This window comes from Mchenga conophoros, linkage group LG8, assembly GCF_057382185.1.
Source record: "Mchenga conophoros isolate Kocher_MC1m ecotype Shallow Benthic linkage group LG8, M_conophoros_male_GT1.1, whole genome shotgun sequence".
Taxonomy (NCBI): Eukaryota; Metazoa; Chordata; class Actinopteri; order Cichliformes; family Cichlidae; genus Mchenga; species Mchenga conophoros.
Genome location: NC_140533.1, coordinates 3,034,502 through 3,060,047, shown reverse-complemented (window position 1 = coordinate 3,060,047; position 25,546 = coordinate 3,034,502). Strand labels below are relative to the sequence as shown.

Here is a 25,546-nt window from a genome sequence, read left to right as displayed (position 1 = left end):
TAATATTAGCTGACACATTTCAATATAGAATTAAAATGAAAAAACAAGTTAAAACAAAAAAAGTTCTGAAAACATTCACATTTTAGAAACATGGTTTATTAATAGAGATGTGGGATCAATATAAAATCATAAATCGTAAATAAACCCAGCTGGATTTCCATATCAAAAATATTAAGCAGTTGCTACAAGTCATCTTAAGCAAAGTTTTTTTTATAAACATGTTTCAACAATAAAGGCACTTGCCCAACTCTTTTCAATCAACATTAGTGTGTATTGCAGTACACCACTTAATGAAATTAAAGAAAGAAAATCAAATTAAAGGAATGCAGAGGTGTTGACAAAGGTCAGGTCAAAGTGAGAACTTGCGTGCCCTGTGCAGGAGTTGTGACATAGAAAGTCGCAGTCCCACTGTATTTCTCCTGTAGAGGAAAAAGGAGAAACACACACAGAGACACAGTATGCACAGTGGGTAAAACTACATAAAACAACAATTATACATATTTTTTGCAACCTTATCTGAGAACATTAATAAGAAGTGTGTGAGAAGCACTTTTAAAAATCACTTTCGCTGACAGTAGTAAGTAAAAACTAAAGTTCACCCCATGAAAGTTCGCGGGGTGGTCAAGTGGAAACAGCCAGATTTTGTGTTTCAGCTACACACCTGTCATCATTACTCTGGATTAAACTATTGTACCTCCTACCATTTTACTACTTACATAAAACGTTTTAATTAGTTAATATTTTAAGTAAGTAAAATGTATCTATATAGCACTTTTCATAGATAAAAATCACAAATTGCTAACAATAAAACCAATAAAACAATGAATTGAAAAAGATAAATCAACAAATTAATTTAAAGCTCTTCTCTATAGAAATATCTTCAGCTGCTTTTTAAAAGAGTCAATAGAAGCTGCACAGTGTACAGACAGTGGAAGAGAATTCCACGGCCTCGGTGCCACTGCCCGAAAAGCCCCATGTGTTTTGAACCAGTACGTGGGACCAACAGCAACCTCCGACCCCAAGACCTACGTACTTGGGAAGAAGCATGAGGTTTCAACAGGTCAGAGATATACTGGGGGGCTTCATCATGTAGAGCCCTAAAATCTAAAACAAAAATTTTAAAATGAAACCTAAAATTTAACAGCAACCAATGAAGAGAAGTCAAAACTGCAATAATGTGCGATATCTTGCTAGTGCCAGTTAAAAGTCCTGCCTGAGCATTCTGAACAGTTGAAGGCGATCCAAAACTGATTTATTGAAACAAGTCAAAAGTCCGTTATAGTAATCCAAACGAGAAGAGATAAAAGCATGAATAATCATGTCAAGTTCCGCCTTTGACACCAGTAGTCTGAGTTTGGAAATGTTTCTTAGATCATAAAACAGTTCTGAACCAGTTGTTTGTAGTGATTCTCAAGTGACATTTAACTGTCAAATATAATGCCAAAATTTCTGAGACATGATTGAACAAAAACTGATATGCTGCTTAATTTCTGAAATCATATTGTCAGGAGCAATAATCAAAGTTCCTGTTTTATCTGTATTTACAGTGGCTTGCAAAAGTATTCGGCCCCCTTGAACTTTTCCACATTTTGTCACATTACAGCCACAAACATGAATCAATTTTATTGGAATTCCATGTGAAAGACCAACACAAAGTGGTGCACACGTGAGAAGTGGAACAAAAATCATTCATGATTCCAAACATTTTTTTACAAATAAATAACTGCAAAGTGGGGTGTGGGTAATTATTCAGCCCCCTGAGTCAATACTTTGTAGAACCACCTTTTGCTGCAGTTCCAGCTGCCAGTCTTTTAGGGTCTGTCTCTACCAGCTTTGCACATCTACAGACTGAAATCTTTGCCCATTCTTCTTTGCAAAACAGCTCCAGCTCAGTCAGATTAGATGGACAGCGTTTGTGAACAGCAGTTTTCAGATCTTGCCACAGATTCTGGATTGGATTTAGATCTGGACTTTGACTGGGCCATTCTAACACATGGATATGTTTTGTTTTAAACCATTCCATTGTTGCCCTGGCTTTATGTTCAGGGTCGTTGTCCTGCTGGAAGGTGAACCTCCGCCCCAGTCTCAAGTCTTTTGCAGACTTTTGCAATCTTTCTTCCAAGACTGCCCTGTATTCGGCTCCATCCATCTTCCCATCAACTCTGACCAGCTTCCCTGTCCTGCTGAAGAGAAGCCCCCCCAGAGCGTGATGCTGCCACCACCATATCTGACAGTGGGGATGGTGTGTTCAGAGTGATGTGCAGTGTTAGTTTTCCGCCACACATAGCGTTTTGCATTTTGGTCTCATCTGACCAGAGCAGCTTCTTCCACATGTTTGCTGTGTCCCCCACATGGCTTGTGGCAAACTGCAAACGGGACTTCTTATGGTTTTCTGTTAACAATGGCTTTCTTCTTGCCACTCTTCCATAAAGGCCAACTTTGTGCAGTGCACGACTAATAGTTGTCCTGTGGACAGATTCCCCCACCTGAGCTGTAGATCTCTGCAGCTCGTCCAGAGTCACCATGGGCCTCTTGGCTGCATTTCTGATCAGCGCCCTCCTTGTTCGGCCTGTGAGTTTAGGTGGACGGCCTTGTCTTGGTAGGTTTACAGTTGTGCCATACTCCTTCCATTTCTGAATGATGGCTTAAACAGTGCTCCGTGGATGTTCAAGGCTTGGGAAACCTTTTTGTAGCCTAAGCCTGCTTTAAATTTCTCAATAACTTTATCCCTGACCTGTCTGGTGTGTTCTTTGGACTTCATGGTGTTGTTGCTCCCAGTATTCTCTTAGTACGTACCCGGGTATTTTTGAAAACGCAGATTTGTCAATGCGTTTGCACCTTTCGTCCACACCTAAACGGCGTTTTCGGTGACTGAAAACGGAGATTTTTAAAAACTCGGGCCAGGGTGGATATTTTTGAAAACTCAGTTTTTGCATTTACATGTGGACGAGAAGAACGGAGAAAACGCAGAAAACGCAGCGTCAAAGGTGTGCGCCTTTTTTGATGTCACACTGTGCGCCACGTTATTGTTTCGGTGAAATGAATTTCTACAATACTGTTACTGTTAATTGTTCTCTCTGCAGTGTTTAAATGCTTACACATACACACAGTTACTGTCCCTCCACACATACGACTCGGTTCTGCTTCTATGCCCCATCCTTGTTTACTATTTCCCACCGAGGCTTCTAGACTTCTGATTGGCCAACATTTCTACACGGTAAGGAATATATCGCCACCTGTTGCTTTGGCATGTTCCTAGCAGCATTTTCCTTCATTTCTGCGTTTACATGTGGACGGGATTATTTTTTAAAACGGAAAATTTCCGTTTTCAAAAATACCCGTGTACGTGTGGACGTAGCCTTAGACAACCTCTGAGGTCGTCACACAGCAGCTGTATTTGTACTGACATTAGATTACACACAGGTGCACTCTATTTAGTCATTAGCACTCATCAGGCAATGTCTATGGGCGACTGACTGCACTCAGACCAAAGGGGGCTGAATAATTACACACACCCCACTTTGCAGTTATTTATTTGTAAAAAATGTTTGTGTTGGTCTTTCACGTGGAATTCCAATAAAACTGATTCATGTTTGTGGCTGTAATGTGACAAAATGTGGGAAAGTTCAAGGGGGCCGAATACTTTTGCAAGCCACTGTAACAGAAGGTAGTTGTTTAGCCATTGTTTGATTTCTGACAGACAATTATTTAAACAAGACAATTTATAAAACTCAGAAGCTTTGAAAGAACAGTATAACTGAATGTCACCAGCGTAGAGATGAACAGAAATAACGTTTGACAATTTGGCCTTGAGGGAGTATATTAAGCAAATAGAGAATCAGACCCAAAACAGATTGCTGAGGTCCCCATAAGGCAGAGCTGATATTTCAGACAAAACTTGATTCATACAGACACTAAAAGATCTCTCAGATAGATACGACATGAACCATTTTAAAACAACACCAGTAATCCCAAGTCCTTAAGCCTATTTATCATGATACTGTGATCAACAGTATCAAAAGCAGAGGTGAGATCCAATATAAACAGAACTGTGTACTCTCCAGAGTCTGCTGCCATCAAAACATCACTATACACTTTAAGTAAAGTGGTTTCAGTGGAGTGCGATTTGTTGAAATCAGACTGGAAAATGTCCAGAACATTATTTTTCTACAAAAAGTAGTTAAGTTATTCGGCTATTGTTTTGTCTAAGACGGGTCGGCAACCTGCGGCTCTAGTCCTCATACTGCGGCTCCACGTGGTTTGGGAAAATAAATTAGAAGTATTTAGCTGAAGTGTATTTCATTTATGTTAGTTCTTTTTTAACTTTTAGTTTTAAATTGGAAGATTGTGATATTGAAATATAAAAATTAAATTAAATTCTACTATTATTTTTTCATCGCTCAAAATAAGTGTCACACTCGTGGAAGCCGGTATACCCGCCGAAAACAAACACCGCTCACGCCTCACAGATGACAGCTGTTAAGCTGCCTGCGTAAAGCTGAAAGTGACTTTGTACAGCCCCGATTTGCAGACGCTGTGCACAAAGGTTCGGGAGCAGAAGTCCCATTGTAAACATATCACGGCAGACCCGACAATGTTTCCATGAACATGCTTTTCAGCATCTCTTTATTGACCACTTTTCACACACGGTTGCTGTACGCATACAGCCGGCTGTAGCTTTTCAGCTCGCAGCCCGACACACACCACCAACAACACAACAGCATAGATGGCACAGACGTTAAGGCAGCGAGGCGTGATTGCGGGTGCCGCTCAGGTGTGTCCGCCTCCCCTGCAGCAGCACTGCAGGCCACGCCCCGCCACACACACTAACCAGGTAAAATACATATTTAGGCAGAATTTTGCAAATATCTATTTTTCATTTTTTAGCAGCATAGTGCTTATTTCCCCAATTATTTTTTAAAAGTCAGGTCAAGGCTCCAAAAGCCCAAAGGCGATATAAGGGTAGCGGCTCACAACAGATTTTGTTTGCTACATGGATCATTCTAGTTCAGCTGGGTGTCTTTCCTTTTGTTATATTAGGCATAGAGGTAAAGCATAAAGGTAAAAAAAAACCCCAGTATATACAGTGTTATCTTCATTTTAGATGTCACAAAGTATTTGCGGCTCCCAGTGTTTTCTTTCGCGTGGAAACCGGGTCCAAATGGCTCTTTGGGTCTTAAAGGTTGCTGACCCCTGGCCTACTTGTTGTTCCTAGAGTATTTAAAAGTAGAATGGGAGGCAGAGCCTTCAGTTTTCAGGCCCCTCTTCTGTGGAACCAGCTTCCAGTTTGGATTCAGGAGACAGACACTATCTCTACTTTCAAGATTAGGCTTCAAACTTTCCTTTTTGCTAAAGCATATAGTTAGGGCTGGACCAGGTGACCCTGAATCCTCCCTTAGTTATGCTGCAATAGATGTAGGCTGCCGGGGGATTCCCATGATGCATTGAGTTTTTCCTTTCCAGTCACCTTTCTCACTCACTATGTGTTAACAGACCTCTCTGCATTGAATCATATCTGTTATTAACCTCTGTCTCTCTTCCACAGCATGTCTTTATCCTGTCTTCCTTCTCTCACCCCAACCGGTCGCAGCAGATGGCCGCCCCTCCCTGAGCCTGGTTCTGCCAGAGATTTCTTCCTGTTAAAAGGGAGTTTTTCCTTCCCACTGTCGCCAAAGTGCTTGCTCATAGGGGGTCATATGATTGTTGGGTTTTTCTCTGTATCTATGAAGCGCCTTGAGGCGACTTTTGTTGTGATTTGGCGCTATATAAATAAAATTGAATTGAATTGAAGACCCTTATGAAAAGGACAGCGAGGGAACAGTTTACCCTGCCCGGGATAGGGTTACCGGGGCCCCGCCCTGGAGCCAGGCCCGGGGAGGGTGCCCGAGGGCGAGCGTCTGGTGGCCGGGCCTTAGTCCATGGGGCCCGGCCGGGCACAGCCCGAAGAGGAGACATGGGCCCATCCTCCCGCAGGCCCACCACCCGCAGGAGGCGCCATAGGGGTCGGGTGCATTGTGTGCCGGGTGGCGGCCAGGAGTGGAGGCCCTGGCGGACTGACCCCCGGCTGCCAAGACTGGCAATAGGGACATGGAATGTCACCTCTCTGGTGGGGAAGGAGCCTGAGTTAGTGCGTGAGGTTGAGAGGTACCGGCTAGATATAGTCGGGCTCACCTCTACGCATGGCTTGGGCTCTGGAACCAGTCTCCTGGAGAGGGGCTGGACTCTGTCTCAGTCTGGAGTTGCCCCTGGTGAGAGGCGGCGGGCTGGGGTGGGTATTCTAATATCCCCTCGGCTTGCTGCCGGTACGTTGGGGTTTTTCCCGGTGGACGAGAGGGTTTGTTCCCTGCGCCTTAGGGTCGGGGAACGGGTCCTGACTGTCATCTGCGCTTATGCGCCGAGTGGCAGTTCAGAGTACCCAGCCTTCTTAGAGTCCCGGGGGGGGGGGGTAACGTGGGTCACGTGGGTAACGACAGCGAGACCTGGAGGGGCGTGATTGGGAGGAACGGCCTCCCTGATCTGAACCCGAGCGGTGCTTTGTTATTGGACTTCTGTGCTAATCACAGTTTGGCCATAACGAACACCCTGTTCGAACATAAGAGTGTCCATAAGTGCACGTGGCACCAGGACGCTCTAGGCCGTAGGTCGATGATCGATTTTGTAATCGTATCCGCAGACCTGCGACCATATGTTCTGGACACTCGGGTAAAGAGAGGGGCTGAGCTGTCAACTGATCACCACCTGGTGGTGAGTTGGATCAGGTGGCGGGGGAGGACGCTGGACAGACCTGGTGCACCTAAACGCGTAGTGAGGGTGTGCTGGGAACGTCTAGCAGAGGCCCCAGTCCGCGAGATCTTCAACGCACACCTCCAGCAGAGCTTCAACAGCATTCCGAGGGAGACTGGGGACATTGAGTCCGAATGGACCATGTTCAGCGTCTCCATTGCCGAAGCTGCTGCATTGAGCTGCGCCCGCAAGGTGGTTGGTGCCTGCCGTGGTGGTAATCCCCGAACCAAATGGTGGACACCAGAGGTGAAGGGAGCCACCAGGCTGAAGAAGGAGTCCTATCGGGCTTGGTTAGCCTGTGGGACTCCGGAGGCAGCCGACAGGTATCGACAGGCCAAGCGGAATGCGGCTCGGGCAGTGGCTGAAGCAAAAACTCGGATGTGGGAGGAGTTCGGAGAGGCCATGGAAAAAGACTTTCGGACTGCCTCGAAGAGATTCTGGCAAACTGTCAGACGTCTCAGGAGGGGAAAGCGGTGCTCTACCTGCACTGTGTATAGTGCTGGCGGAGCGCTGCTGACGTCGACTGAGAAAATTGTCAGGCGGTGGAAGGAATACTTCGAGGACCTCCTTAATCCCACTGACACGTCTTCCGAGGAGGAAGCAGAGTCTGGGGATGAGGGGAATGACCCGCCGGCGAGGTCACTGAGGCAGTTAAACAACTCCTTGGTGGCAGAGCCCCTGGTGTTGATGAGGTCCGCCCCGAGTTCCTGAAGGCTCTGGACGTTGTAGGGCTGTCCTGGTTGACACACCTCTGCAATGTTGCGTGGAGATCAGGGGCAGTACCTGTGGACTGGCAGACCGGGGTGGTGGTCCCCATCTTTAAGAAGGGGGACCGGAGGGTGTGTTCCAACTACAGGGGGATCACACTCCTCAGCCTCCCTGGGAAAGTCTATGCCAGGGTGCTGGAAAGGAGAGTTCGTCCGTTAGTCGAACCTCGGATACAGGAGGAACAATGCGGTTTTCATCCTGGTCGCGGAACACTGGACCAGCTCTTTATCCTCTCCAGGATACTTGAGGGTGCATGGGACTTTGCCCAACCAGTCTACATGTGTTTTGTGGACTTGGAGAAGGCATTCGACCGTGTCCCTCGGGGTGTCCTGTGGGAGGTGTTGCGGGAATATGGGGTGTCTGGCCCATTGCTACGGGCCATTCGATCCCAATACAACCATTGCAAGAGCTTGGTTCGCATTGCCGGCAATAAGTCGGACTCGTTCCCGGTGGGTGATGGGCTCCGCCAGGGCTGCCCTTTGTCTCCGGTTCTGTTCATAATTTTTATGGACAGAATTTCTAGGCGCAGCCAAGTGGCGGAGGGCTTTCGCTTTGGTGGCCTCAGAATCTCATCTCTGATTTTTGCAGATGATGTGGTTCTGTTGGCTTCATCGGGTGAGGGCCTCCAGCTCGCACTGGAACGGTTCGCAGCCGAGTGTGAAGCAGCGGGAATGAGGATCAGCACCTCCAAATCTGAGGCCATGGTTCTCAGCTGGAAAAGGGTGGAGTGCCCACTCCGGGTCGGGGATGAGTTCCTGCCCCAAGTGGAGGAGTTCAAGTATCTCGGGGTCTTGTTCGCGAGTGATGGGAGAAGGGAGCCGGAGATCGACAGACGGATTGGGGCTGCAGCTGCAGTAATGCGGACGCTGCACCGGTCCGTCGTGGTGAAGAGGGAGCTGAGTGTAAAAGCGAAGCTCTCAATTTACCGGTCGATCTACGTCCCTACCCTCACCTATGGCCACGAGCTGTGGGTAGTGACCGAAAGAACGAGATCGCGGATGCAAGCGGCAGAAATGAGCTTCCTCCGAAGGGTGGCTGGCCTCTCCCTTAGAGATAGGGTGAGAAGTTCGGCCATCCGGGAGGGGCTCAGAGTAGAGCAGCTGCTGCTCCACATCGAAAGGAGCCAGCTGAGGTGGTTCGGGCATCTGACAAGGATGCCCCCTGGGCGCCTCCTGGGTGAGGTGTTCCAGGCATGTCCCACCGGGAGGAGGCCCCGGGGCAGATCCAGGACACGCTGGAGAGATTATATCTCTCGGCTGGCCTGGGAACGCCTTGGTATTCCCCCGGATAAGCTGGAGGAGGTGGCTGGGGAGAGGGAGGTCTGGGCCTCTTTGCTTAGGCTGCTGCCCCCGCGACCCGGCCCCGGATAAAGCGGATGAAGATGGATGGATGAATTGAATTAAGATCTTTGATACAAATGTTAATTTTGATATTGGCCTGTAAATGTTTGGAAGAGATAAAATCTAAAACATATATAATATATGCAGCTAGATAACATAGTGGTAGGACTACATGCCTTTGTAGGCCTACACGCCTTTGGAACAGGAGTCGCAAGTTTGATTCCCACCTGGGGGGTCTTTATCCAGTAAGGGTTCCTAGGCTAGACCCCCACATATTAAACCAAACCATCCAGATTGACAGCAAAACAACTAGAAGCTCAGTGTTCCAACTGTTTGGAAAAAGGAACTGCTCTCACGGTGTTGTACCTCGTCAATCACGAGGTACAACACAAATGTTATGGCAAGGGGGAGCCAGAACGACAGGTAAGGGGAAAAATTATATCGCCCACCCAAGATTGGGTACCAATGGAAGAAGGATCATTGACTGCGAGAGGTACTGACCACAGCCGGTTACCAAGATACTACGAGAGAGGATCTACCAGCTGATGTGAATGTAGCACTACAGACAATACCTACCGTGACCATTACCAGCTGATCTACACTAAAGCAGCAGTGATTAGTGAGATGCTTGGCTACAAGATGAACAACAGCAAAGAGCAGTACCCTCCATGGAGAAGGCCAAGATCAAGGTAGCACGAAGGGAGGTTAGCCAACTATCGGAGCTGCAGAAAGGTGCAAGAAGTACAATAGAAGGTAGACTCACAGCCTTGGCCAGCCACTTGAAGAGGTACACCAGAGAGTTCGAAGGCAGGAGAATAAACTATACAGAACCGTCCAAGGTGTACTCTCAGTGGCAGGGGAACAATATAAGAACAGCACCACAAAGGCTGGAGACAGAGCAATACTGGAAGAATAGATGGGAGAACCCAACCCATAACAGCAATGCTCAGTGGCTAGTGGATCTAAGAGCACACCACAGCAACTCCCTGAACAGGGTCCAGTAACCATCACAGTGGCAGACACCCAAAAAAGTGTCTCCAGTATAAAGAGCTGGACAGCACCAGGCCTCGACATGGTTCACGCCTATTGGCTAAAGAAGCTCACTGCACAGTCCATGAATGTCTGTCAACACAAATGAACCAGCTGCTAGTCGATGAGAGATGGCTAACCGAATGCTGGACAGTCCTGATCCCCAAAGAAATAACATTTCTAATGAAACATCCATAGGACAGACACATCAATCTCAAAAACCTTTTTTGGCAAAAAATTAAAGAGTACTCTTATGAAATGTTCAATTATTATTTAAACATGTGTTCCATGGCTGCATTTAGGCTGTGGAGATAAACCATGAATACTTGTAAAGCAGTGTTGGGGAGTAACTGATAATCTGTACCGGCGTTCCGTATTTAAAATACATAATATAAGTAACTGTATTCCATTACAGTTACTGTTTAAAGTTTGTTTTTGTTATTTCTGGAGTTGTTGTGTTACCCCCTCCTGCCCTCGAGGAGGCATAACACAAGTGGGGGCTCGTCTGGGATCTATTTTCCGGAGCTGTAGACAACTCTGGCGTTTGGTACAATGTTACTGCCTTGTATTTAATTATGGATTTTGACTTACAAGATTTCATTTGTGCGCCGAGTTCTTAGAAGTTTGACTTACAGTGGGGCAAAAAAGTATTTAGTCAGCCACCGATTGTGCAAGTTCCCCCACTTAAAATGATGACAGAGGTCAGTAATTTGCACCAGAGGTACACTTCAACTGTGAGAGACAGAATGTGAAAAAAAAAATCCATGAATTCACATGGTAGGATTTGTAAAGAATTTATTTGTAAATTAGGGTGGAAAATAAGTATTTGGTCACCTCAAACAAGGAAAATCTCTGGCTCTCACAGACCTGTAACGTCTTCTGTAAGAAGCTTTTCTGTCCCCCACTCGTTACCTGTATGAATGGCACCTGTTTGAACTCATCATCTGTATAAAAGACACCTGTCCACAGCCTCAAACAGTCAGACTCCAAACTCCGCCATGGCCAAGACCAAAGAGCTTTCAAAGGACACCAGGAAAAGTATTGTAGACCTGCACCAGACTGGGAAGAGTGAATCTACAATAGGCAAGCAGCTTGGTGTGAAAAAATCAACTGTGGGAGCAATCATCAGAAAATGGAAGACATACAAGACCACTGATAATCTCCCTCGATCTGGGGCCCCACGCAAGATCTCATCCCGTGGGGTCAAAATGATCATGAGAACGGTGAGCAAAGATCCCAGAACCACACGGGGGGACCTGGTGAATGACCTGCAGAGAGCTGGGACCAAAGTAACAAAGGTCACCATCAGTAACACACTACAACGGCAGGGAATCAAATCCTGCAGTGCCAGACGTGTTCCGCTGCTGAAGCCAGTGCATGTCCAGGCCCGTCTGAAGTTTGCCAGAGAGCACATGGATGATACAGCAGAGGATTGGGAGAATGTCATATGGTCAGATGAAACCAAAGTAGAACTTTTTGGTATAAACTCAACTCGTCGTGTTTGGAGGAAGAAGAATACTGAGTTGCATCCCAAGAACACCATACCTACTGTGAAGCATGGGGGTGGAAACATCATGCTATGGGGCTGTTTTTCTGCCAAGGGGATGGGACGACTGATCCGTGTTAAGGACAGAATGAATGGGGCCATGTATCGTGAGATTTTGAGCCAAAACCTCCTTCCATCAGTGAGAACTTTGAAGATGAAACGAGGCTGGGTCTTCCAACATGACAATGATCCAAAACACACCGCCCGGGCAACAAAGGAGTGGCTCCGTAAGAAGCATTTGAAAGTCCTGGAGTGGCCTAGCCAGTCTCCAGACCTCAACCCCATAGAAAATCTGTGGCGGGAGTTGAAAGTCCGTGTTGCTCGGCGACAGCCCCAAAACATCATTGCTCTCGAGAAGATCTGCATGGAGGAATGGGCCAAAATACCAGCTACTGTGTGTGCAAACCTGGTAAAGACCTATAGTAAACGTTTGACCTCTGTTATTGCCAACAAAGGTTATGTTACAAAGTATTGAGTTGTATTTTTGTTATTGACATTCTGTCTCTCACAGTTGAAGTGTACCTCTGGTGCAAATTACTGACCTCGGTCATCATTTTAGATGGGGGAACTTGCACAATCGGTGGCTGACTAAATACTTTTTTGCCCCACTGTATGTCATAAAGGGAGCAAGCACGTAAGGCTGAGTTCGACCTCAAACTTCAGATACGTCAGCTTGAAATTGAAGCTGAGAAGGAGGTAAAGTTAAAACAGCTAGAGGTGGAAGCTATGAGGCTCAACTTTAATGCTTTGAAAGGATTGCAACAGCACTGGAATGGCCAAAAGAAATGTGGGCTGTGCTACTGCAATGCAAGCTAGTGGGCAAAGCACTGGAGCTTGTGTCATCTCTCTCTATCAAAAATAGCATGAAATACAATGTACTGAAGAGTCCATCTTTCGTGCTTATGAACTTGTACCTGAGGCCTACCAACAAAAGTTCAGGAATCACAAGAAGTCTAATGGTCAAACATATGTAGAGTTTGCACGTGAGAAGGCAGTTCTTTTTGACAAGTGGTGCACAGCAAGTGAAGTGAAGAAAGACTTTGAAGCTCTTCGTCAGTTAATCCTATTGGAAGATTTTAAGAATCTGCTGATGAGTTCATTTTAACCCATAAAAATGTGTTTGCATCATCCCCTCGTTCAGATAAGGTTTTGATCACACGCTCACCAAAGCCTGATCTTGGTCAGCCTGAAGCCAGAGCTAAGCAACCATTACTTTCCCGTGAGGTACCTGAATGCTTCGATTGCCATAAAAAAGGTCATGTCATTGCTGATTGCCTTGCACTAAAAAAAAATAAGACTACACCGCCGCAACCCAAGGGCGTGGGTTTGATTCAAAATGTGTCGCCTCCCAGAACCCAAACATCTCAACGTGAAATAGATCCTTGTTTCAAACCTTTTATCACACAGGGTTGTGTTTCTTTAACAGGTGATACTGTTGACGACCAGCCTGTAACAATACTGAGAGACACGGGTGGTTCGCAGTCTATCGTTCGAGAGGGTATTTTGCCTTTGTCTGTTGAGTCATCCTGTCAGTCAAGTGTTGTGGTGTTGTAGGTGTTGTAGGACCTTTACAAAAATCAAAGTCAGGGAACCAATACATCCTATCAATGATGTGTGCTTCTACTAGGTTTCCCGAATCAGTGCCCCTTTTGAAGGATCACTGCTCCTGTCATCAGTAAAGCTCTGGTAGGGTTCTTCTCAGTGTTTGGTCTTCCAAAGGTAGTCCAGACTGATCAGGGAACCAACTTTAAGTCTAGAACCTTTGCTCAGGCATTAAAAGCATTAGGAGTAGAGCACATTACATCAAGCTCCTACCATCCTGAAAGTCAGGGAGCACTTCACCAGATATTAAAGTCCATGCTCTGCAAATACTGTCTGGAGACAGGAAAGAACTGGGATGAGGGTATACCATTCTTATTGTTCGCTTCTCGTGAAGCAGTGCAAGAGTCCCTAGGCTTTAGTCCTGCAGAGCTTGAATTTGGACATGAAGTTAGAGGACCATTGCACATCCTTAAAGAACAGCTAGTTGTTCCAACTAAAACACTAAAGAGCATCCCTGAGTACGTGTCTAAAATTAGAAAGCGCCTTAAATCAGCTTGCGCTATTGCCAGGGACACCTTAACTGCTAGGCAGCTAAGGATGAAAAAACACTATGATCGGAGAGCAGTTGCTTGTCAGTTTAAACCTGGTGATCAGGTTCTAGTTCTGCTCCCCATTCTGGGCTCTTCTCTGAAAACAAGGTTTTCTGGATCGTACGTTGTGGAAAGGAAACTCAGTGAGACCAATTATGTTGTTCAAACTCCTGATCGTCGTCGCAAGACTAGAGTATGCCACATTAACATGATGAAACATTATCTTTCTAGAGAGAATAGAGAGAATGAAGATGATCCCCTCACTCCGCACAAGGTTAAGTCTAGCTCCCCTATAGCATGCGTAGCTTCAGATATAGCCAATGAAAGCAGTGAGGAAGATGCGGTCCTGCGCAAAGATGTGTCACAGGGGACGAGACTAAGTAATAGTGAGATTCTGTCTGACTTGTCCCACTATTTGTCTCACCTGTCACTTAATCAGGTTGAAGACATTCAGAACCTGATTGTGTCCTTCCGGTGTATGTTTGGGGATGTTCCTACCCAGACGAGTTTGATATCCCATGACATTTTTCTTACCAGTCCTGCACCCATTAAACAGCGTGCATACAGAGTCAATCCCATCAAAAGAGAAGTTGTGAAGTAGAGTATCTTGTTAGAAATGGACTTGCAATACCCAGTTGTAGCCCCTGGAGTTCCCCATGTTTGTTGGACATTAAAGCTGATGGGAGTCCACGGTTCTGTACGGACTTCCGCCAAGTGAATGCTGTGACAGTTCCTGACATGTATTCCTCGTCTCTCGTCGATAATTGCATTGATGACATTGGACCTGCCACATTTATGACTAAACTGGATATGTTGAAAGGTTATTGGCAGATTCCTTTAACCAAAAAGGTTTTAGCCAACCATTCAAGTTGGAGGTTGATGCTAGCGTGGTTGGGGTAGGTAGGTAGGTAGGACTTGATCACCCTGTGTGCTACTTCTCAAAGAAGTTCACTCATCCTCAGAGAAGGTCTTCTACAATCGAACAAGAAACTCTTGCCGTTCTGTTGGCTCTGCAACATTTTGAGGTTTATCTTGGATTAAGTGTGGAACCCATAAAAGTCTTTACAGACCTTTTTTGTTTTTCTAGGGTAAGAGCTCAGCTAAGTTTTGGTTTTGTCTTTTTGGGAACAACCTAACTGTCCCTTTCTCCCCCACATTTGTTGTATGAATTTGGGTTATTGTTTATGTGAGAAAGCTGCCATTAAACTTGCTTTTGTTATTACACTTGTACCGAGTTTCTGGAGTTGTTGTGTTACCCCCTCCTGCCCTCGAGGAGGCGTAACAAGGTGATTATTATAATACAATTACTTTGTTGAAATTAATGGATTACAAGGTGGTCTTTTCCTGTTTCATATGTTATGCTGTCCCCTCTCTAATTTTGGTAGTTCCACACATTGCCGGAAACCCAAACAAAACACGAAATTAGAGTCCTATTAATGCTGGTGGCATCAGTTACACAATGGATCCGAAGCCAGCACAACAGAGCCAGCAGTGCATGAACAGGAATGCATTTCTTACTTGGAAATTCTGACACCACTTCATATTTAAAGAGGAAACGGATGGGTGAAATCTGACAATTCAATGCAAACTGTTTGGCAGCAACCAAGTTGCACTCAAAAGACTCCACCCCCAACCTAAAAAAACATCTGGAAGGAAGTTCTTTTTAAAAAATGAACGTTAGCCTACTGCAACTACCTTGTGTTAATTGTGGTAGCTATCTGGGTTATGTGCCACTTCAGTATCTTTGATGTACTATCGCTGTGTGACTGTTACAATTGATGAATAGCATTAACAACCTGCTAGCTGCAAATAATCGTGCAGTTCTGAAAGCAGTCGATGAACTAACCTGAGATAATGCCAGCTAACAATGTTAACTCGGTGGCGAGTAGCCTTCAGTAATAATATTAAATCACACAGCAATAGTACATTCATGTAGTTGTAAAAAGCATGACAATATATTAAAAGCATTCAGAATACGTTACTCTCATTGAGTAACTTAACGGAATACATTACAAACTAGATTTGGGGGCATGTATTCTGTAATCTGTAGTGGAATACATTTTAAAAGTAACCTTCCCAACACTGTTGTAAAGTGAGTCACAATATATGTCACACATTTAGCCGAGTGACTAACAGTGAATATTATCATTCCTTGGTGTGTGCTCTAGTACTACTCACACTGCACTACTTTTAAAAACAGTTGCCATTTTTAAACAGAGCCCAAACTAAAATTTGAAGTTGTATCCTCAATATCAGAATTTCCACAAAAAAGTACATTTTATTTACCATTTTATTAATAAAGCACATTTTGCATTATTTTTAGTAAACTCTATGATAACAAAAGAACCACAGATAACGACCTCCTAGTCATAATGTGTCAGTAAATCTAACTCCATGTCATAGAGAATTCATTGCTTCAAATTTAACTCCAGGACTAGTAAAGGCTATCTCATCTTATCCTATAGTTTATTATCTTGGTATGTTCTGGTTTTCCTAGTCACTTTCATCCAGTGCTCACGACTTCACAAGACGAAGTGAAGTGCAGTTAAGAATATCTGCAGGGTCAGGAGAGACTAGATCAACCTTGAACCCCTCAGCAAGTGATATCTTCAACAGCTCCTCCAAAAAGCCTTGCATGTCTGTGATTTCACAGTGACTGTAGTGCATGTTCATCATGTCATCCGACCACGTGACCTCAGGGCTAGACAAAGTTAGGCCCCTGTATTGCTGCTTGTCATACTGTTCCTGTGGGAGTTCATCAGGCTTTGGCACCCATTCCAGTTTCAGTCTGTTCTGCCTCGGACGACATAGGTGAGGGCTGTTGAGACCCTGGGGTGTCCTGTAGGAGAAGCGCTCACAAAGCAAACCTAGAAATGCCCTCCAGGTACAAAAGAGGTCGACTGTGAACGCTCGTACAGAGCATGTGCGGAGTTCATAGTTTTCAGGCCCATGGCGCAAGTTAAAATGGAGAACACGGACCTGAAATAAGAGGGAAGAACATACTGACTACATATCCCCCAGAGTATACACAAACAAAGAACTGGTTGTTCCATGGCTACACGTGCAAACAGGTGCACAAACACAACCTCTGTGTATGTCTTGTATATACACAAAACACTAGCTGTGATGGTTTATTGGGAAAAGTTATTTGATTAAAAAAACCTTTGCACACCTGAATGAGGAACAGATAGAGTCTAACTAGAAGCAGAACAGAACCAAACACAGCCTATCCCTCAACATGACTGTACTCTCTGCTCATATTTCATTCATATTAAATAATTAGTTAATTTTTTGTTAAGCCATAATTTACCAAATTGCTATGCAATTTGAATGTGGTATGATATTATGCACCTGTTCTTGACTAACTTATGAAATCGATTAAAACATAACAGTTGTCCAAAAGCATAAATAACACCTGTCATCATACTTACACTATTTATTAATTCATATTATTTATAGGGTATTTCCTTTTTTCTCGCTCATACATATGTAGGTGATGACCTGCTGCACAGTTCTGAGGAGATTGTTTTTAATTTTAAACGTTTACAGATTTCACTTTGACTACAACTGTCACATTGAAACTTCTGTCAATATCATCACTGATTAATGGCATAAACATTTGGAAAGTACTAATCATACCCACTATCCTATAACTGGATGATTGAAACTTCGGTGTTGGCTAGTTTTGTTTATTAGGTTAACTTCTTCACTAAAACACTATTTGATACCAGAGCTTTACAAGAAATGGGTCACCTCCATCATATCTGTATGAGCTAAATTAACAATCAAAATGCAATTAAGATGTTAGGCAACATCATTTTCTCATAAATTGTAAAAAAAAAAAAAAAGTACAGTCGTAGCGTAAAAAAAAAATGTACAGTTGCAATAACTATTGCTACCACAATAGTTATTGCAACTAATTTAATGCACTTCACCAATACTATGACTGTCCATCATTATATGCAGTAAATATGTGAGGGTATTCGGGGGTTTGGGAAATGCACCTTCTTTCTTTCTTTACTGTGCAAAAGTCTTCGGTCAATCCTCATTTCTTTATATTTTGCTTCCAATGACTCATTTCTTAAAGAAGTCTTCAGAAACAGATCTTTCTGAAGGTCTTTCAAAGTTTTTTTTTTTTTTTAATAGGAATATATTTTATGTTTAAGCCACTTAGAAAAATGGAGCAGCCTGTTGAAAACAAAACAAAACAAACGCACACAACATGAAACTATCTGACCAGTTTCTTTTGTTGAATATCAGATAAATGGTGATAATAACAGAGTTCAAAAGGCATAAAATTGTTTTTTTTGTTTTTGTTTTTTTACCCATAAGGCAATTCCACACAGCTCTTCACTAGAAACTTGGCATAGCTTGGCAAGGTGTGGTTCTTAAAGGACAAGAGAGGAAGGCGCAGATTACACAAGAACTGTATTCAAAAAAATCAATGGCAACAAGTCAAGCCAAATCTGACATTCTTGGTTCAAACTGTTACAACGTTTGAGGGAAGGCAAGAGTGAACAGTGAATAAAACAGGAGGTTCTAACACAGTTTGAGGCTGCATTTCAGCCAGTGGTGCTGTAATATATTTTCCGAGCAAAATATAAAGAAATTGTTGCCCAAGACTTGCACAGTACTGTATATAGAGTGCAATCAACCAGAAACTGCCTTTTGTGTCATTTAGCATTTATGGAAAAAATTACAAATTTGGAGGCTATAGGAAATAAATGGTCATTTTAACAAATAATTTGGGACAGTGCCTGCTTTACCATTTCCTAAAAAGCAGGAATACTTCTGACTGAGTCAGGATTCACTAAAGAGGTGCAGTAACAAGGTTTTTTTTGGCTAGCCTTACTGCATATGCACTTGTAGGACTTTTTCTTTCGGTGTGCAAACTTCAAGAAGGCATTTTACTGATGTTTGAGCCATTATTAAATGTGCAGACACTGTCCACACATGTTTGCTGAGGTCAAATTGAGAAAATAATATAATGTCTCATTTTTTATATTTATTATCTTTGTACTACTTTTGAAAAACAAAGGTTATGGACTTTAAATAATTTGCAAACCATTTTGTCCTGTTTCTATTTTTCTGCACTTAAAAACAAACTGTTTGGCTTGTAGTTAGTGGTCAAGAGTAAACATGATCGACTAACCTAATAAAACAAACCTATTATGAGCAGATGAACAGTCTAGCTAACCTCATCACACGTACCTTGGAGTCGACTTTTACTATCATGATGGCTCCTAGCGGCCCACCTCTAAGGCCCAGAGGCACCGATACCTCATAGTGACGAATCTCCTCCAGCAGACCGGGTATCTGGAAGAAATCTGCCTCTCTCCTGAGCAGTGCGAGTTCAGTGAAGCCATCTGGCAGATCCAAAGAGCCAGAGCGCAGGTAATTCAGAATGTAGCGAAACACTTTACCGTCACGGTCTATGAAAATGTTGCCGCAGCTGTCCCTAAGCATAGGAACTTGTCCGGTGAACATGGTGCCTAGCATCGAGTCACGGCAGCGAGTTAAAGTGTCTAAGGTTGTTGTATAGACTTCTCCACCGACGTTCAAGCACACAGGGTCCTTAAGAGAGTTCTTCATGCTGTCATCTGAAGAGTTGAGATCCAGCATCCTGTAGGTGAAGCTGTGCTTTTTATACCTGTGAAGTCAGTGTTGCTTTTGTGAGGACAAGAATTATGCCCTGTTCAGGAATGTCGAGGACTGTGGAAGATTCAAGTATTTCTTTTGTTTCCCCACAAAGCCTTTATTCCTTTGACAGTCAGCAAGCCACAGTAGTGTCCTGGATACAGCCAAGTTCGGAGAGATACAAGAAAATCTGCCAAATCTGATTCAGAAACTGAAGATAAAACTGCCGTTTCAAAATATGGAAAAAGGCTGCTGTTGTTTTTCTTCTCACTGCTGCTTCAAAGTCAAAGTGACATCTTTATAGATGCCGGCATTTCCAATGATAATCTGCGGCCGAAAACTTTTATTGATGCATCTCTTATAAGATCCTGAATTGTGTCAACCAGCAGCAGGCCTACCGGGTAACCAGAGTAGCATGCCAATGACTGGACTCTTGGCTCCGTCTCAATGAAACTTGCTTTTATTCTCAGCTCTCACCCACTGTCTCTGACTCTCACACACTGGAGATGTCTGAGCAAGACACAGGGGACTGGGGATTTGTCTGTAATGTCCTCTTAAAGTGATAGCTCACTGAAAGGTGTTTTTATCCACTGTTAACAAATGAACAATGCCCCACACATTTTTCTTCTCATACACTGTCAGGAATGCTAAGATTTACCAGAAAAGAGAATAAAAACAGAAAAATAGAGTTACCTACCGAAAAACAAACAAAGTAAAAAACTGATTTTGTTCCTATGAAAAATACAATTGCTGAAAGGAAATGCTAATAAATTATTCCCTTCTTTGGAGCGCACGATCAGGTGTCAAACAAAACAAAAAAATGGCCCCTTGAGGATGATCCCAAAAGCAAGTCAGTCTCCGTAGACTCTCACGTCAAAATGCCCAGAAAAGATTAGCATGTTTAAAGCCTGGCACAAACAAACTATTTTGGTTTCCATGGACAGTTTCCCCCTTTATAACAATTGTACAGGGTCCTGTACTGTGAGCAACATCTTTCTGTAATCTAAGTTTACTTAGCCTGATATCTGCAGTGAAGACACGTGGTCACACAAACATAGCTCTCACTTTGTTAACCCAGGGTTTCACTTGGATGTTTTCACACGAAAGAGGCGGTGTTGGTAGTATCTGCTCAGTCACAACTATAGATAAGTGTAATAGCAGCAGAGCGGATAATTTTACAACGATAAAACTACACTATGAAATATGAAGAGGTTAAATACATAATACAGATGCTACAGACAGCATATGAGAGGAAAAGCACTGCATGAATGCATGATTACTTTATGTGTTCTGGCACATAAGACTGGAAAACAGCTACTACGTGTATTAATAAAATTTAGCGTATGTGAAGAAGAGATGGCAAAAATGCTGACTGTGTCAGACCCTGCACCCTATACATTAGCAGTGTTTGTGGGGCCAACAACTACACACACACACACACACACACACACCTATACTGTAGTGGTCATTAACGTAGCCAGTAATGGACTGTTCATACACCACTGTACACTATATGTCGATGAGCCATAAACCCTCATAGAATGGCATAATTTAATATGTTGTGCAAAAGTCTTGAGCCACCACTCATTTGTTTAAATTTAGATATCTATTTAAATATTTATTATCTCTTTATATATCTGTGAAGGCAAACATGTTGCAAAATGCAAGAGCCTGCATAATAAAAAGTGAGAATGTGTAAAAAAAATTTTAATGTAACTTGTGGGGACCAGGATTTTGGTCCCCACAAGTTAGGCTAGCTCCCCAGTGCCAGCTCAGATAACAGTTGTTGTTTCAACACACATTGCTACCACTGCTGTATCCTCTACAAACTGTCTTGTGTAGATGACTTAGTGAAACAATTAATTCAACCGTCTTGTGACACAACATACATCCTCTATATTGCACAAGGCTGTAACCATCAATAACTTTGCATCTGTCCATTACCAGCTATTTCATTTTGTACAAATCCACTCTTCTAAGTTTGTGTGGTTTTTCTGTCTGACCAGATGCAGCTTTCTGCACCATCTTGTACTTATCACCACACTGTGTTTATGTGCTAAAAGAGAAATTTCTTTCCTTGTTACTAAAATAGATTCTGAAGTATGATTTCACTAACTCAGATGGTGCAGCAACTGTGGCAGTTTGTCTTGAAACAACAGCTGTAACGTCCACATTTTGACTTTTTTCTCAAAACAGATGTTCGACTTTAATCTTGAAATTTCAACTTTATTCTCAAAATTATGAATTTAGTTTTTCTTAATGTGGCCCTAACTAGATTTCTCTGTGGATTTGTATATTTAAAAAAATGCTACAGTTAATTCTAAGTTTTCAAACAAAATTTAATGATGGCTTAAAACTTTTGCCCCTATAATAAAACTTCAGACCAGGTATGACCATCAGGTTGCTCCAAGTCACGTTTAGCTTAGCACACTTTTAAAACAGCTAACCTAGCTCCATCACAAGGTTAGCTTTTACTGAACTGTTATATTTGGAATTGTACTTTCTACAGATTTTATTTAATTGCATTTCATCTTAATTTCTAACATGTAAGTTTGTTTTTATTTTTAATTTGCAACAAATATTTCTTCAAAGTGATCATTAAAGCACTCCTGATCCTGACTGATTAAATCCACACAGAACTCAAATATACACACATATTGTGTAGTATATCACGGGGCATAAAAAAAGCCTTGGATTTTTAAATCTATATATGCCATTAGATAAGTTTGTACTGAAAAGCTTATCACTGACCAATAACAGTGTCTCCTAAGTGTTTGTTTTAAGGTTACGAGCTTTACTGAATATGTAGTTATTTGATTCTACTGGTCGTGGTCATCCTGATAACCACGACTACATGCTACATCTTTATACATGTGTGTGTGTTAACCTGTATGTGGTGTATGGTCCTGTCAATGGCCTCAGCGAGTAGCAAAGTCACAGTGCATCCACCGAATCCTCCTCCTGTCATCCGGCTGCCGAAGACGCCCTCCACTTCCATGGCTGCAGACACCAGCTCATCTAGCTCCCTGCAGCTCACCTCGTACAGATCTCTGCCACAGGGACATCGAGTTACAACATGCCTGACAGTGACCTATACAGTAACTCATTTGCTATCTGTACCTCAGACTGTTGTGGCTCTCAACCATATGTTTGCCAAACTCCTTGTATTCTCCTCTTTCTAGAGACTTAGCAGCTTGGACAGTTCTTTGGATCTCCTCAATTACATGGCGAGCTCTTCTGTAGGTAACATCATCCATCCTTCCCCTGGCCTCTGAACCGATAAACAATAAAGAGGGTTAGCTTTAACTGATGAGTTTAAAAAACCAAAAAAATATATACAGTCATCTAAAAGTACTGAAATGCTAATAAGTGCTTTCAAATGGCAAACAAGTGGTTGAAACTTAAAGTTATGTGTGTAAAAAAAGTAAAGACAAGTCAAAGGTCAGCAAAATAGAAATGCTTAAAAAGTTCAAAGCAGTAATAAAATAAGTGAAACATTTATGAATTACTGTAGTGGTGAAAAATTTGAGTCAGGCAGAAGGCGATACCTTAGGCATGTTGAATAAACCATGTAATTTTTTTTACTTCATATTATTAAAACTCTCAGTTACCGGCTCTCATAGTACATTATTGGCAAATAATTTATTTGGCTTTTGCAATAATTTGAATTCCTACACACTGTATATAATTAATAAAAATAACCTGGACTCAGATAAATACTTTAAGACCTTGTTTGTGGGGACTGTAAGTTGTGGTTTTTAAGGCTTTCAAAGACCTGCCAATGAACTGTAAAACAGTAAGAGAAAATGGATTACAACAGGACGGGAAAAAAAACATCCACACCCTCTAGGTCCTTCATCGTAGCATCCCTCAGACTGTCCTTCCCCAGAATGGAGGCAGCCGTCTCACATTGCCTGCGTCTTATGGGATACTCACTGCAACTCAGAGAGTGCCTTACATTGGAGTTGGTGATGAGAATGACCAGGCCTGGATCTGTCAGAGGAACAGGGGTGGCCTCCAGCGATCTGTCAAACACATTTTTTTTTTCTTTTTAATTTTAATGAAAATATAGTAACAATGTCTATCTTGTGTAACCAAAGACCATCACTCACTAGATGCTTGTACTACCTGCAGTCAATGAGCAATGCATGGCCCTCCTTGCCAAGAACAGATACAAACTGATCCATAATGCCACAGGGTACATCAGCATGAGTGTGTTCAGCCTGCTGACAGGCTAATGCTTTGGACACCTGGTTTCCATCATCTATGAGAAAAAGAAAAGTAAAGAGTAGATCAAACGGCTCCAACACCATCGGCCTGTTAGTGAAATCAATAAGCATTGGCTGTCAGTACGAGTATGGTTAGACGTTAAGAGCGCTCAAACACTCTAACCATATCTTGGAATACATTTTGTTTTAGCATGAAAGCTGTTATTGCCAGGCCACCATCACTCTAACAAAGAGTGAACAGCAATGGCCCCATCAAAATGTGCCACGTGAGACTGAAAACAAACACACGTGTTGAAACAAGCAGGTAGCAGAGAGGTGATGAGAGGTCAGGACTGTATATCACTTATTCCTTAAGTGAATCTGAAGGCATTTACTACTTGAGAAGTCTTCTTTTGGCATAATGACTTAAATACTACTGGGTAGCTTTATCAAGAATAATACAGCATCATATATCGGCAGATTATTCTAAAATCTGAACGAAATCAAAACAATAAGTAAAATAAATGGTAGAGTATAATAACTGCAAGGACTAAATGTAGTGGAATAGAATAAGAAAGCAGTATAACGCAGAAATACTTGAATTAAGTATTCAGTCACTGCCATGTCCTCTAATATGACTCTAACCTGGCTTGAGTTGCTGCAGGAAGGTGTAAAAGGCCACCTCTAGAGAGGCAGAGCTGGACAGTCCTCCACCCAGGGGGACACTGGTGGCTATCACTGCCCTGAAACCTGGGACTGGAGAAGCTAAAACACAAGACACATAAAAAGTAGACTTTTTGGATTTGTTTTTTAAATTTTGATTGTGAGATTCTGCTTGACATCTGTTCTACTTCACTGTGACAGTATAATGTGTTTACAGTCTTGTTTACCCCTGTAATGGTGTATAACACCCTTTACATAGTTGGCCCAGCGGGGTAACCCTGGAGACAGTGCAGATCCATCACGAGACAGGCAGAAGTCCAATCGGTGAGGCTCGTCAGCGTCGAAGGCTGCGGTTACCACGGTAACATCCTGGCCGGATATTTCACTACCCACCACCACAGTCACTAAAGGAAGGGCCTGACAGCAAATGCACAAGGAAGTGCTTAGTTTTGTCTTTAGTCTTTGTGTCAAGAAGAAATTTCTTTCCAGAAGTTATTTAAAAAAGAAGAGAAAAATCACTGCTGCACTATTCTTACTATTACTAGCATAAAATCCGTTTGTTAAAATCACATCTTTGTCTGTTTTCGACATGAAAGTGATAATGCAAGACTCAGTTCAACAGATGAAGCTTTCTATTGAGTGGCAGTGTGGAACTGATACCATTGGAAGCACGAGTCCCTGGTTGTAGTCGGTGTGCTCTCCTATTAGGTTCACTCTTCCAGGCGCGCACACCGCCACTCGAGCAGGCTCCTCACCGAACATCTGTCCGTACAGTCGCCGGGCCTCCGAAACAAGCTCGGACACACTCGGAAAGCAACTAGCCATGTAGCAGATTTCTTTAAAGGGTTCAACAAAAATGATGAGCTGGCAGTGTCAACAGACAGGCGAAGTGCTCGAGCAATCATGTGACGCGTCCTTCTGCTTTTTCTTCTTCTTCTTTATCATTTATTGGCGGTTGTCAAACAGCAAAATGGTAAATTACCGCCACTAACTGGTGTAGAGTGTGCCCTGAAATATTAAAAAAAACCTACAAAAAATCCTTCCAAACAAATTAGTCTGTCTTAAAAAAAACTAAATATGACCTGATAACTTTCACTCTTCGAGTTCTTGCAAAGTAAATCTAACAAATCCAGTTTCACTTTCATATAATCGAGCTTTTAAATCAGTTTTCTTCTTTCCTCGTCACATTTCTGGCAGTGCACTAAAACATGCTCCATGGTGTTATCTTCTCTACTGCAGTCACATTTTCTTGTATGGTGTTTTCCTTTTAAAAATAACGTGCTATTCAAACCAGTGTGCCCAAATCTGCCTCTCTCCTGTTCCTTCCTATGCTTCTCATTTCTCCTGTTTTCTTTTGGATTGTGTAAAACCATCACCTTTTCCTCTCTTCCTCCCATTGCTTTTGCCACCTTTCTTCCATTTTCTACTCTTAATCTCTGT

General features: G+C 43.0%; 2 protein-coding genes across 2 annotated transcripts; both read right to left on the bottom strand.

Moving 5' to 3' along the window:
* Positions 1-74: 74 nt before the first annotated feature.
* On the bottom strand, positions 75-25,289 carry galk1 (galactokinase 1). The gene is made up of 8 exons (XM_085283616.1): positions 24,767-25,289; positions 24,334-24,523; positions 24,089-24,208; positions 23,364-23,499; positions 23,079-23,260; positions 22,356-22,506; positions 22,123-22,285; positions 75-419 (listed from the first exon to the last, which is right to left on the bottom strand). The coding sequence occupies exons 1-8, from the start codon at positions 24,929-24,931 to the stop codon at positions 345-347; spliced, it is 1,182 nt and encodes a 393-aa protein (XP_085139742.1). The 5' UTR covers positions 24,932-25,289; the 3' UTR covers positions 75-344.
* LOC146567916 (BTB/POZ domain-containing protein KCTD21-like) lies at positions 10,940-22,111 on the bottom strand. The gene is made up of 2 exons (XM_085283617.1): positions 18,810-22,111; positions 10,940-16,577 (listed from the first exon to the last, which is right to left on the bottom strand). The coding sequence occupies exons 1-2, from the start codon at positions 19,218-19,220 to the stop codon at positions 16,113-16,115; spliced, it is 876 nt and encodes a 291-aa protein (XP_085139743.1). The 5' UTR covers positions 19,221-22,111; the 3' UTR covers positions 10,940-16,112.
* Positions 25,290-25,546: the final 257 nt, after the last annotated feature.